General features: G+C 33.4%; 1 protein-coding gene and 1 pseudogene across 1 annotated transcript; both read left to right on the forward strand.

Moving 5' to 3' along the window:
• Nucleotides 1-2,708: 2,708 nt before the first annotated feature.
• On the forward strand, nucleotides 2,709-11,550 carry LOC142616157 (putative glutathione S-transferase; annotated as a pseudogene).
• A 1,193-nt stretch (nucleotides 11,551-12,743) lies between these two features.
• Nucleotides 12,744-14,216, forward strand: LOC142615375 (putative serine/threonine-protein kinase PBL22). Its single transcript, XM_075788126.1, has one exon. It carries the CDS (start codon nucleotides 12,860-12,862, stop codon nucleotides 14,099-14,101), a length of 1,242 nt encoding a protein of 413 aa, XP_075644241.1. The 5' UTR covers nucleotides 12,744-12,859; the 3' UTR covers nucleotides 14,102-14,216.
• Nucleotides 14,217-14,504: the final 288 nt, after the last annotated feature.

The following is a 14,504-nucleotide window of genomic DNA, read 5'->3' on the forward strand; positions in this document are numbered from 1 at the left end:
CCTATAAGTTGTCACAATTGAGTTGAATTGTTAAATAAAAAAAATTGAAAAGAGTAAAAACAAAAACTAATAAATAATGAATTAGAGTATTCTAAGTAATAATAATTAAAATTCACTTAACAACAATAATTAATAACTTTATTATAGTAATAGAGAACAGATAATTTACAAGATTTAATCTTAGCAATAATAATTAATATCTTCATTATACTAAGAAAACATATGTCCAATGAACTTTTAATTTATCTTTAATTCTCTTGCTAATACTATGAATAAATTTTTGAAAAAGAAGTCACATATACCGCAAGATTTATCTCCTATTTAAGATTTATTATCTAAAAGAACTTGTGTTGACTTAAAAAAATATTCCTTTGGATCATAGGTTAAGAAAGATCTCATCAATATTATCATAATGATCAAGATGAAAAAAAAAAAATATTTACAAAGAGGTCCTTGTCAACCTCTTCAACATGAATTTGAATGACCCCCCTAAAAAAATATTCTTGGAGCTGCCATTGGTGACCAGTACTTTTATTCCCATGGTGTTGTTATAAGCTTATAATGGTTTTCTGAGGTCTCCTCTTTTTTTATTTCAACCTTTTTTATTTTTATTTTTATTTTTATTTTTATTTTTATTTTTATTTTTTATACTTTTTCTTCTTATCCTCTTCATCACACCCAATTTTTGGCTTCAAGATTTGCAGCACACCACATACGCGTGGTAGTTACTCTACAAATTCATCTGACCTATAAAAAATACTTACAGAACTACTTTTTTATGCTTCAGACCATCCCGATATTTTTTTATTATAGTTTGTTTAGTTGAAATTTTTTTCGTAGCTCTATTTGATTACTATTCTTAGTTGAAAAAAAAAGTTGATGGGCTGATATGTTGGATGTTCTGTTCTTTTGTTTTTTATTTTTTTGATGTTATGGTAAGGGTCCTTTAATTAACTTCTTTCTCAAACAAAACTAAAGGTCTTAATCTATACATATCAAATTTGCGTCATTATTAGAGTAGGTTGCAGAGTTTCTTAAAAGTTCCCAGGCTCAATTTTTGATCATTAGAGTAGGCTTGATTGCATTTACTCATGGGTTATGCAATGCCTTAAGCATTTCAGTTTTTGACAATGTAGTTGTTGTTTTGTTATTTTTATACTTGCTCTTGGTTCTGTTGTATTGCAAAATAATTTTGTTACTATATGGAATTTTAATTCTTTTTCTTTGGTTGTAGTTCATAATTTATGTGATATATTGGACTACATGTTTCTCATTCTGTCTTTCAATTTGTTACAAATTGTTCTTTTAACATTGCAACATTAGTGTTTTTTTCGCTAAGTATTTGGTTTTTGAAAATTAGTTTTTTAATAACCTCTATTGCAACTTATTTTTTTTATGTAACCTCTTTTTGAAACTCAACTTTCTCAAAATTGAGTTCAAAGTTAAACTCAATTTTTCTAAAGTTGAGTTCTATGCAATTAAGTGATATATATGTGGCAAATGTGGAGCTTGATTTTCTTGAACTCGAATTTTAGAAAATCAAGTTCCAAAAAGATGTTATATAACTATATAAGTTGTGATAGAGCCTCTGTAACAAAATAATTTTCAAAAACCAAATATTTAGCAAAAAAGGTCTTGCAACATCTATTGGATAGTATATTATTTTGTGTTTCAATTTATTAATATTTTTTATGTAATTATTGTTATTGAATAGTATATTGGATAGTTATGAGGTACATTGTTTAAATATTTTTACAAAAAATTATCAAAGTTATGTTTGCAAAATATTCATATATATAGTAGAAAAATAAAAAAATAAAAACTTGCAAAACATTGTGTTGTTCATTCCCAAAAGAGTTACACTATTTGTTGGATGATACTCGATTTTACCAATTGAGTTAACTAACTGGAATCCGAGATTAATTTATTATGTATGTTCAATTTTATTTTAGATTTCATCTTTCAAAATCGCTACAATTGAAATATTATTAATGTTATGTCATGTTTCTAAGTAGGCCATGCATTTATACAAACTAAGTTTTCCTGTTAAATTACAATGATATGATGATTGTAGTAAATTAAACCAAGATTAAATCATATCTCATACTCAATAGTTTTTCAGTGCATCGCACGAGTTAGCGATTAATATTTAATTATTTTTGACTCTTAAAAGGTAAAACCCCCCATTCCCATTTACATCTCATATAAGGAAAGTTAAAAATGAAGCCCCAACGTAAGATACTCCTTCCCCTTATTTTTTGTTAGTCACTTCTCTCTCTTTCTTAGAACATTTTAATGCATGAGGATAAAGAAAAAAAGAGAAAAAGGCAGTGAGAAGTGATACATGTAGGACAAAATCCATGGCATTGCCGGCCTGACTAAGCTAGAAAGATAATGATCATAGTTTGATACCCCATGAAAAACGACACATATGCAATATTAATATTGATATCCAAAGAGCACCACCAACTGCGAGCTTTTGTTTAATATTTACGTTTATTGTTAAAACAATGATGTGCGTTTATTGTTAAAACAATGATGTGTTTACATTTAATGTTCATATAAAGTATATACACTCATTCGCATGAATAGTTTACAATTGTTTACACTAAAGTGAATATAAAAACTTAATTTTCCTGTAAATCATTAACTTCAACTTACCAGCAGTCCTTTCTAAAAAAAAAAAAAAAAAAAACCTTACCAACAGTTTATCCCGTCAACAAATAAAATACAGAAAAATTATGGTTTTACTTTTACTTTTACATTTATTGTTCTACATAAAATTGAGCAATAAATCTGGCTCTTTTTTACGTCCTTTGCTTTATCTCACTTTCCCCATCTGCTTCAATATTGTGAGTTACGTGACAATGGCAGACGAGGTGGTTCTATTGGATTTCTGGCCCAGCCTGTTTGGGATGAGGGTCAGGATTGCACTGGCCGAGAAGGGGATTAACCATGAGAACAAGGAGCAGGACTTGTGGCACAAGAGCCCTTTGCTTCCGCAAATGAATCCGGTTCACAAGATGATCCCCATTGAAAACGAAAAAAATATTAATTACTCATTCTTTGATATCCCCATTGAAAACGGTACAATAAATGCAATCGTGATATCCAAAGATCACCCACCAACCGCCATGAGCTTTTTTTGTCGAACATTTACCATTTATTTGTGACGGGAAAACTGTGGTTATAAGTTGAAGGATTTTAAGGGACTAGATTTTAATTTAATTATTAAAAAAATTAAAATTTTTTTTTAAAAATATGCTCATAAAATATGAGGAAAGACAATTTGTCATTTTGGAAGTTGAGATATAAAATTGAAAGAAAAAAAATGCTTGTATTTCACTTAAATCAAGTAGTTTATATATAAAAATAATTTTATTTAAATTATAACAAATATTATTCTTATAATTTTAGCTAATTTCTATTTCATATGAGAAATATTTAACAAAATGAATGATATAATTTTATAACAAAAAACCATTATTCTATGTTAAAAATGAGGTCAATTTTTAAATTAAAATTTATTATTCTACGATAAAAATGAGATAAGTTCTAAATGTTGGGTGCACTGCACCATGAGTCCAGCCCACGTAATAGACATGCTCATTTAATGAGCATGTTTTTCATGTTTCTTAACTTTTCTTCATTATGTACAAAAGTCAGCATGAGTTATTGGGATTGGTTGGCTTAGGCGTGTTGGACACGCTGAATGAAGAAAGAAAAGAAAGAAGCAAAGGCAAGGGTCTTTCGGCTAAGGGAGAGCTGAAGAAAAGAAATTGGTTGAAACAAAGTCAAGATAAGTTGGCTTGCGTTTATTGTGACTTCATGTGAAGAGTGTGAAAGGGAGAAAAGAAGGAAAAGATGATGAAATAAATGGAGAGGCTATTCGGCCATTTGGGCAGAGAAAAAGAGGAGAAGTCCTAGCAAGTGAGACTGAGGACAGTGTAGTCTTGAAGAACTGCGTGAGTGAGAGCAAGCAAAAGAGAAGAGAGAAATAGAGAGAGTAAGAGAAAATTGTGAGAGATATACAGTGAGAAATAGAGCAGTGAGTGAAAAGAAAAAGAGAGTTTTTTCATTGCTTAAGTTGTATCTCTAAGTTTTGTAATCTCTATTTAATATAGTGAAATTATTCGGAAATTGTTCCGTAGTTTTTCCCTTTAAGGAGAAAGGGTTTTCACATAAATCTTTGTGTTCTTGTGTGATTGTGCTTGCTGAAATTTATTCACAGTTATATAAAATTTTTTCCCAACACTTATGTACATTAACCCGCCACATTTTTTAAAATAAACTTGAAAGCTCGGATTTGTGTTAGAAACACAAGAGCTGTTTAGACCCCAAATTAATAAAATTACGGCTAGATTGCTTTTACTCTAACTTATCTAAGTGCAGAAATAAGAGTAAATGAAGTGCAACCAACCAATACTACTCTAGTGCATAAATATGAACAACAAACAATAAAAGTAAAGCACAAGAGTAAGGGAAGAGAGATACAAACACAAGATAACATCGCGATGTGTTATCGAAGAGGAAACCGAAGAATTCGGTGAAAAACCTCTCCGTCGCCCTCCAAGTGGTAAATCGATCTACTAGAGAATAAAGTTGGAGTACACAAATAACAAAAGACCCTCCAAGCCTAGTTTATCCAATGTACTTGAGCCCTCTAAGCTCCTGCTACCAACGGACTCTACGGAGTCATGTCTTCTCTAGCTTTCCGGATCTAGCAATATGTCCGACGCCAAGCCTCGTCGGCTTCTTTTGGCAAATTCCCAAAACTTTCTAATCTCCAAAACACTCTTTACACTCTGAAAATGTGTGGGTTGTGTTTGGGTACAAATTTCCTCTCAAGGTATGGCAATGGGAGAGGGAAGGGGAAGAGGCTACAATGATTTTTCACTAAGGATGAGTAGCTCTCTCTCTAAAAGATGGGTGTGTGTGTTGTTGAAAACCTATCTAGGGTTTGTTCTCTCTGAATGGCCTCCTTACACATTTGTGGGTAATAAGGGTATATATAGTATGGGTGAAGGGTAAGAAAGTCATACTTAAATATCCTCTAGGCAGAGAGTTTCACAAGTATTTCGCGGGAAGGCCTCACCCTAGAGACAGTTGCAAAATCCTCTAGGTTGGCACGACTTTTCAGCTTCCAGCATGTGCTTCTCATATGCCCTTTTTGCGGGATACCCTTCTCGCAAGTTACTTGCGAGCCAATAGCGAAAATGCACTGATTCTTCACCAACTTAATATTAAACCCAATACAATAAAAAAAACCACAAAATACAAGGAACAAAATAAAGCAAATACAACACTTTTTGTCATGGAATAAAGCCAATATAAAATATAGTTGTAAATCACAACTTTACAAAAATTATCTTGGTGCTTTGACCTAAAGCTCCTAGGTTTCTAGCATAGTTTCTCTTCTATGCAATATAAATCTCGGTCTGTTGCACGTCCCTTTGGTTCATATCTCACTTTCGCCGCATTTGCTTTAATCATTTGAGTTTCGTGACAATGGCAGACGAGGTGGTTCTACTAGATTTCTGGCCTAGCATGTATGGGATGAGGGTCAAGATTGAGCTGGCTAGCCGAGAAGGTAATTAACTATGAGTACCAGGAGTAGAACCTGGGGAAGCACAAGAGCTCTCTGCTTCTGCAAATGAACCCCGTTCATAAGAAGATCCCGGTTCTCATCCATAATGGAAAGTTGGTGTGTGAGTTTCTCATCATTGTTCAGTACATAGACGAGGTCTGGAAGGAGAAGTCTCCATTACTACCTTCTAATCCATGCCAGAGAGCTCACGCTAGGTTCTGGGCTAATTTTGTTGATAAAAAAGTACGTTTTTGCTTTTTATTTTTTTAAATTTATATTTTTTCTTGTGTCATATAGATATTAGTGCAAAACTTACTTTACATTGTGATTCTTATTTAGTTGAGAAAGAGATAAGATTCTTACCACAAATATAGAGCATTATAAAAGATAACATAATTATTAAGCTATTACTTCTGATCCATTAGGTTTCTTAAATAAATTTGAACACATGAAAGCATTGTCCAATTTAGCAGAAACTTTGTTATATTTTTCCAAGAACAATTAAGTTTAATGCAATCAATTATATATTTGAATTTAATTGAAGTACTAATGTACAATACACAAGGAACCATAACTAAATTTTGTATTAGAAATTATTATTTTATAGATTGAAATGAAAATGAGTTGAACCCATGTTTTAAGAGATTACTAATATGTCATTGGACAAAAAAGAAGAAAAAATTAAACTTTTCCAACCTAAATTATTACCCCAGTTACACATAACTCTCTGAAGTATCGAAAGGTTCGAAACACATGATTAATACCCAAAGTTCTAACTCTATTTCAATGTCCCATTTGCTATTTGTTTGGATGTTAATTATGATGAAATTTATTATTGAAAAACAATTTTCCCTTCTCCAAAACATAATGGAAAGAGTTAAATTAGTCTTTTAATTTTGAATTTCATTAGTCTTAACAACAAAATAAACTACATGGGGTTAGATGTAACGCATATTTAAATTTGGGGGGATGAAGGTTTACAGTCTAGGGGGTTTAAGTGTAATTGGATGATAGTTTAAGTCAAAAAAGTGTAATTTGTCCCCCAAAAAAAGATGAACTAAATAAGAGGCAAAAATATAAACTGATTGTTCCTATTTTCCTTTCATAACGACCATGTTGGATTTTTGGCATTGAATCTAGACCTAGTTTCTACCTACTCTTGACATTAGTCACCTTATCCTTTCAATAAGGCCTGGTAGCCTTTTATTTATTTTTGGAAAATTATTATTTCATGCTTTAGCTGTGGAAACCAAATGCTTACATTTTAAAGAATGTTCACATTTTATACAGGATGTGAAAGGAATGTGTATACACAAAGTATGAAACAAACACGGTCCTTCACTTTTTAGGAGAGTCGGGTAGTAAGTCTCTCTCTTTTTCTCTCACTCACAAGCAAGAATAACTTATATGCTCCATCTCTTACCCTCTAACTTGCTAATGTTTAAAGGCATTCTACTAGTAGTTTTTTTTAGGTTGAATGCTATTAGCATATATATATAGTTGTTGGTATTGTATATTATACGATACATACATCAAGTGAAAAAAAAAATCATCATAAATATGTACTAACCATGCTTATGAATCATACAATACATAGATGTGTATCATATGAATCATTTCGTATCATGTGAATTGTATGTATTAGACAACACATAGACATTTTGGTGAAAATTTGTGGTGTGATTTGAGTCCAAAAAGTTTCTAGACTTGTTTTTAATACAAAATATTCGGCTACTTGATTGAGCCCAATAAAATAATATGTCCATGAGTTTTTTTTTTCTCTATCTTTTATGAAATTTGTACTACATACATGATACTTTGCTTTCACATTTGTAAATGAAAATAAGAAAGATAAAGAAAAAGTAATTGAAACATAAAAGAACAAGAAGAGATAAATTTTTTGATAATGATGAAGAAAATGTTAATGAAAAAAATTGTATAAGATGATGAAAATGAAGATAACATTGACTTAGATGAAATTAATTCACAAGATGATGAGAAATAAATTGGCTTATATATTATGTATAAGGTATTATTACTTTTGAATTTTTTGATCAATTTGAATGTGAATGTTATAAATATATTTTGATTTGATATATTTGGTTATTTTTGTTAAATATTATTATATATGTGATGAATTAAATTAGTCATTACTTGAATATATTCCAATTTTTTAATAAATGTCTTATATAAATTATTAAGTATTTATGTGTTTTACAATAGATATTGTGAGGGCAGGTAAACCGAGCATGTTTTTTGGTTATGGGCCACACTTGAGGACAAGTAGGTACCCAAGCGATGGTTAAAGGGTCTATGCAAACCTAAGCCAAAAGGCTGAAGAGAAAAGAGGAAACTGATGAAGCAATTGAGGTTCCCGAGGATCAAAGCCAAATCGCGAGGGCTTTAAAAAGTCAACCATTTTGGAAAGATGAGTTTCAGGAGAAGTAGAAGAGTCGTACCAACAACGGAAGGAGGAAGTATCTAGCAAGGAGACTGCCACCATCGCATTAAATGCACCGTACCAACTAATTTGACCGCATTTATGGAGAAATGACACGTGACTAGTGTCATCCTAGCTCACAGCCCCTCTTATTACCTCTAGAAGGGCCTTGATGGGACAAGTATCCAATGGATTTCCTAAAAATTGAACAGGTAGAAGGTTGAGACGTATTGAGAAGGGACTATATAAGGAAATGACTTTCATAAAAACGGGGGTGGCAATCTAAAAGAGAAAATGAACAAAGAGAAGAACACTTTGTAATAAGAGAAACTTGATCAAATATAAGAACATGACATCCTCGGACTAAACCGATGAGTGATATTTTGGACCATTTATGTGTTAAATCCTATTGTCTTGAACCCAATCTACTTAAAGCCTGCACTTACTTAGTTTAGTAGCTTGCTTGTAAGATCCACTCTCTAACAAATTTATTGTTTTGGGCTTGTTGGGTTAGCTTCCACTATTCTTGGTGGGCTTAGGTTCCAAATCCAGTCCTTACAAATATAAAAATAAAAAATCAATTTACGATATGATTTACGTTTTCACTATGACTACTAGTAAACTTGATCTGAAAATAAATATTTCAGCATTAATTGTTCATTCATTTTGGAAAAGTGATAATACAATGTTGGTGTAAATGTAGGTGTATGATGTGCAAAATAGGTTATGTACCTCAAAAGGAGAAGAGTAAGACATAGTAAAGAAGGAATTTATTGAAAATTTTAAGATATTGGAGGGAGAGCTGGGTGACAAGCCTTACTTTAGGGGTGAAACATTTGGGTTTGTAGATCTTGTTTTGATCACTACTAGTGTTGAAGGAAGATCAAGTTCTAGTGTCAATACTAGTGTTGATGCCACACATAGTAATGAACAAACACATAATATATTTTGTCAAAAAGTTTGGGAATACTTCACGCAGTACAATACATTCGGTACCACATGTACTGTTATCTCCCTAATAAGTCATTGGGCAACAATTAACAAGGAGAAAAATAAGTTTTGTGGGTGCATGGCAAAAGTTAATGCACGTCATCAAAGTGGTATAACTGAATAAGATAAGATATAAATTATATTGTAATAGTGTTAACATACCCATTCTTCAATTGTTTGAAGATACTAATTATGTTATATTTCTTTTTATTTTTTTAGATTACCAATGCGAAGGCTTTGTATAAAGTGACCTTCAAGAAACCCTTTCATCTTGAACATTGTTGGCTCATGTTGTAGGACCAACCAAAGTGGGCCGATCCTTATGAAAGATTGAGAGTAACCATGCCTCCAACTTTGAATTCAACATCTATTACTGAGGAGGATTGTGGGTCTGCACTTGGTGACACTTCCAATTTTAAGAGACCAATTGGTAGGAAGGCTGAAAAGGCCAACTAAAAGAACAAAGTTACTGGAAAAGATGTAGGGGAATATTTGACCAAGAAAATGAAATTTACTGAGGAATCATAAGAACAAGAAAAAGAGGGCCTTCATATCAAAGTGGAGAAGTTGCGCTTGGGAGAGTTGAAGGATAAGGAGAGAACTTGATTGGAAGAGGAAAAAAATTTTATTGAGAGGGAAAAACTTAGAATTGAGAAGGAAAGAGTCATGATTGAGAGGGAAAAACTTGAGATGCACCATATGTTAGAGGGGGAGAGAATCATGATGAAAGATACAAGTGCGTGGAGCACAAAAACTTTTTTAAGGACAACTCCAAGAGAGAATCATGGCAAGACGAAGTTCATGTAATTAATAGGTTTGATTGCATTTTGGATATAGTTTAGACCTTCATGTATTTTATAATGTTAGGAAAAGATTGGCACATTAAACGATGCTTTGGTATAACATTTTTTTATGTAGCTTATTATAGACCTTCATATGTTTTTGGTTATAGCTTATGATAGGTCTTCATGTATTTTGGTAGTATCTTATGAGAGACATTCATGTATTTTAGTAGTAGCTTATGTCACTTAACTTTAATCTTAAACTAGATGTATGTATAAACCCTTAAATTTATTGTTCATCTTTCTTGTGTTGTGACTTGTGCGTGTGCGCTTGTGGGCGTAATGATTGCTTATGGCACTAAAAACATGGATTACTTATATTTCTTGCATCTATACTAATAATTTCTATCCAATTGTCTTGAAGGTTGCATCCATGGGTTGCTCTTTGTTTCACAAGTTGCTTATTGATGATTCAGATGAGGATGAGATAATCAAAAAAGTTGTCATGAAAACAACACAACATAAACGTCGTTGCTATGTCCAACATAATCATTTGGTAAACAATGAGATGCTTTTTCTTGACTACTTTGTTCCCACACTAGTATATCCGTTCAATTTATTTCGTAGGAGATTTCAGTTGAGGCGTTCTCTTTTTCTCCATATTGTGGAAAGGTCAATATTGTGGTTATATTAATGAGCTTACTATTGTTTTGGAGGCAGTAGCATCATATGATCTTTGGACATGACATGCATTTTTTGGGCTACTTGGGTCAAATAATGACATTAATGTGTTAGAGCGGTCGCATATATTTTTTGATCTTGTTGACGGACATGCTCTTGCAGTATATTACTTAATCAATGGTCATGACTACACAATGGGATATTACCTTGCTGATGGCATATATCCAAAGTGGGCAATATTTGTGAAAACAATTCTAGCTCAATAAAGACAAAAACGAAAATTATTTTCAGCATCCCAAGAGGCGTATAGGAAGGATGTTGAGCATGCATTTGGAGTGCTTCAAGCACGTTTTGCAATTGTTTGTAGACTTGCACGATTTTTCCATCTTAAAACACTCCAAAAGATCATGAAAGCGTGCATAATTCTCCATAACATGATTGTTGAAGATGAGTGAGATGATTATTTGCATTATGACGATTGAGAAATTGTTTTAGTAAAAAAAAAATTGTATAAGTATAATTTTGGGTTAAAAAAATTACTTGATATATTAGACGATTATTTGCTATCATGTGGTGGCGGCAGTGGCGACAACAGTGGTGGCAGTTGCGATTACGGTGGTTATGATTGTTGTTTATTGTAGTTGATATATCATATATTATTTTATTTATTATAATATTTATATTATTTTATTATGTTAAAACTGATGCTGCATATTTTGTAAAATTAATAGAGTAATTTTTTTAGTATCAAATAACTAAAAAAATAACTCCCCTAGGGATGCTCTCAAACAATTCGGTGTGCAGGAAAAGGTGAAAGGATGACAGCCCGTGACCCATTGCAGAAAGAACTGGCGACAGAGAAGAAAGAGGAGAGGAAAACTCAAGCTGAATTGGAGAAGCAGCAGGCAAGATACAGCACAATGCTACAGCCAAACAAATGGAGAGCACTCCAGCTGGAGGGCATACTGGGTATACTACTACAACTGGTGCTGGTGGGACTACAACTGGGACCCACCATATGTCAGCAATGCCGGGACATGGGACTGGACACGGACAGCTGGGTCAAGTGACTCATGAGGGTGTGGTGGAGAAGTCTCACCCTATTGGGACCACAACCCATAATACCAGTGTGGAAGGGATTTAAAAATGTTAATGTTTGTTTTAGTAAGGTTGTGGTGTCTTGGTTTACTAGGCTTGTTTCTGTTTGGACGTGTGTATTTGCAAGTGGCTTTTCAATTTGAATAATAAGAATAAGAATACCATAAAAAAAAAAAAAAATGAACATCTCTTTAATTTTTTTCCTGGACAGCCACCATACATGATAATTCCCACCAAGCCATGGGCTGCCCACCATATCCCCAAATTCACAATATATTCCCCATCTTCGGTTAAAGCTAATGCCAACTCTGACTCAACAGGTAGGTCATCGTCTTCTATGAGTGTGCTACATACAGTACAAAACCTCCTAAAATCACAATCAAGTTACATCTCCAGCTATATCCTTATCGGGTTCTACTCATCAAAAAAGTCATCCTCATGTATAAGTGCACGTCAAACTACTTCACCTGTGAGAACTGCGGCCCAAGTGAGTTGCAACATAAACATAATAATCAAAGTTATCATAATAAAATTCAAACGTGTAATACAACAATTATTGATTATATAAAACAACTAGGTTTTTTTTTCCCCAAATATATGTATCACTTACAAAATTTCTCACAATATTTTTTCTAGTTTTATTCTATATATAAAAGAAACTTTAAAAATTAAAATGGATAAAATCATATTTTTAATTGATTTTGTCAAAATGGAATAACTATATATCATCAATTATAAATGAGATATTGAAAGGTCTGTTTTCACCAAAAAAAAAAAAAAAAAATTTATATAGCATCTACTAAATAAGTACTTGATAAAATTCTTTAAAGAGTCATGTTAACAAGTACACTTAGAGCATTAGTTAATAATCTATTTTAGAAAAATTTTGACATCACTTTTATGAGAAATGAAAAAAACTATTAAATCATTAATTGCTTTTCTTTTTTTCTTCATAAAAACTTTCTTTAAATGAATTATTAAACAAAGACATAAAGACATTCGTTATTATTTCTCCTATTTTAAACAACCATTATTTGATTATCCACAAAAGTCTATGTCGAAAGACTTGTTGAGTGAAAGACCGAGAAATTCCATAAAACCGCGAACGCCCTTATCCCTCCAATTCCATGAAATCGCAAACGCTCTTATTGCTGAAAAATGAAAACTAAAACCACTGTAGTAAAATATTTTTTAAATGTGTGAATAGTACGATAGGATCAATTTTTAATAAAAAAGTTGCTAAATATTAAAAATTGTGAGTCTCATAAACAGTATACAAATATGCTATTCACAACAGTGCGGTTTATAAAAAAAAAAAAATTGCAAAACGTGCTACTTGAAAATGCAAACGCGAAAACGCTGTATCCAAACTTGTTCATAGCGTTAAGAAGTCTCAAAGTCTCACATATTTTGTTTTATGTTGAATATCTTTTTCTTCTGTTCCGTATGGATCACATTTTTCTAGCAACAGCCTACGGATTACTCTTCTTCTTCTCTCTAACCGGGATCATTACTTTCTGGGTGTTCCAGTGTCGAAAAGCCAAGATAACCCAACTCGTATCCACAACAACCCAGCTACCCTCCATCACGACCATCGATCAGAGCGCTTCCTTCGACCCCAACCTCAAATTCTCCATGACTAAGCTGAGGGCGGCTACCAAAAACTTCTCCCCAGAGTTTATCATCGGCGGTGGCAGCTTCGGAACCGTCTACAAGGCCCAGCTCTCCAACGGCGTCACCGTGGCCATCAAGAGACTCAACCCAGACGCTTTCAAAGGCTTTAGGGAGTTTTGGGCGGAGATGGTGACACTGGGTATGCTCCACCACCCAAATATCGCTAAGATTTTTGGCTATTGCATGAGCGGCTCCGATAGGCTCCTTATATACGAGTTTTTTCAGAATGGTAGTTTGGACCGTTGGTTGCACTTGGAGCAGGAGCAGGACGTGGCTGCGTCAACGTTATCTTGGGGGACCCGGATTCAAATTGTCAAGGGTGTGGCTAATGGCCTCTTTTTTTTGCATAGTTTGGACAAGCCCATTGCTCATCAGGATATTAAGTCCCGCAATGTGTTCTTGAACTCTGATTTTCAAGCCCATATTTGTGATTTCGGCCATGCAAGGAGGATCGACACCTCCACTTCTTATGCGTCCACACAATCTGCGGGGACAATGGGTTACTGTTACATGCCCCCTGAGTACAAGGCAGGCCTCACTACAGCTACACTCGAGGCTGATGTTTACAGTTTTGGGATCTTAATGTTCGAGATTGCTACTGGAAAGCGTCCCAATTTGCCTACACTTTTGGACGGGGAAGAGGTTGGGATAGTTGAATGGGCTAGGAAAATGCTGGCCCAAGATAAGCATATGCAAATGGTGGATGCTAGTATTTTGAAGGAGGGTGGCCTAATAGAGCCCCATGTGAAAGAGTATTTTGAAGTTGCAGGAATGTGTACTAGTGAGATAAAAAGAGAAAGGCCAACTATGGCTAAGGTTTTTGGATTGCTAAATCCAATTCCTATGTGAATTTGTATTGCATTTTCTAGATTGTTTGTTGAAGAATAAATTAAATGTATTATATGTTTTCTAGACTGTCTGTTGAAGAATAAATTAAATAGATTGTATGTGCACATACTTTGGTAGAACGAATCATACATTTGCCGAATTTTGTTCTTTGCTTGCTTTACAAATTCTTTCTTATGATCTCTTCACCTTTTGGTTCACCTTCAAGTCACCAAAAGGGCTACTAGGGTCCAGAGTCGACCCTTCCACTAGACCAATCAGGCCATTGCCTAAGGCTCTCAAGTGGAAGGGGGCCCCAAAATTTTGAAAAAGAACGGGTAGTAGAAAAAAAAAGTTTTAGATAAAATTCTAAATAATCTGATACATGCTTGTGACTAAAGAACAAAAAGTCTAGAACATCTTTGTA

Source organism: Castanea sativa, chromosome 11, assembly GCF_040712315.1.
Source record: "Castanea sativa cultivar Marrone di Chiusa Pesio chromosome 11, ASM4071231v1".
Taxonomy (NCBI): Eukaryota; Viridiplantae; Streptophyta; class Magnoliopsida; order Fagales; family Fagaceae; genus Castanea; species Castanea sativa.

Coding starts and splice junctions, on each gene's coding strand:
- LOC142615375 (XM_075788126.1), top strand. CDS start 12,860: ATGCTATTCACAACAGTGCGGTTTATAAAAAAAAAAAAATTGCAAAAC.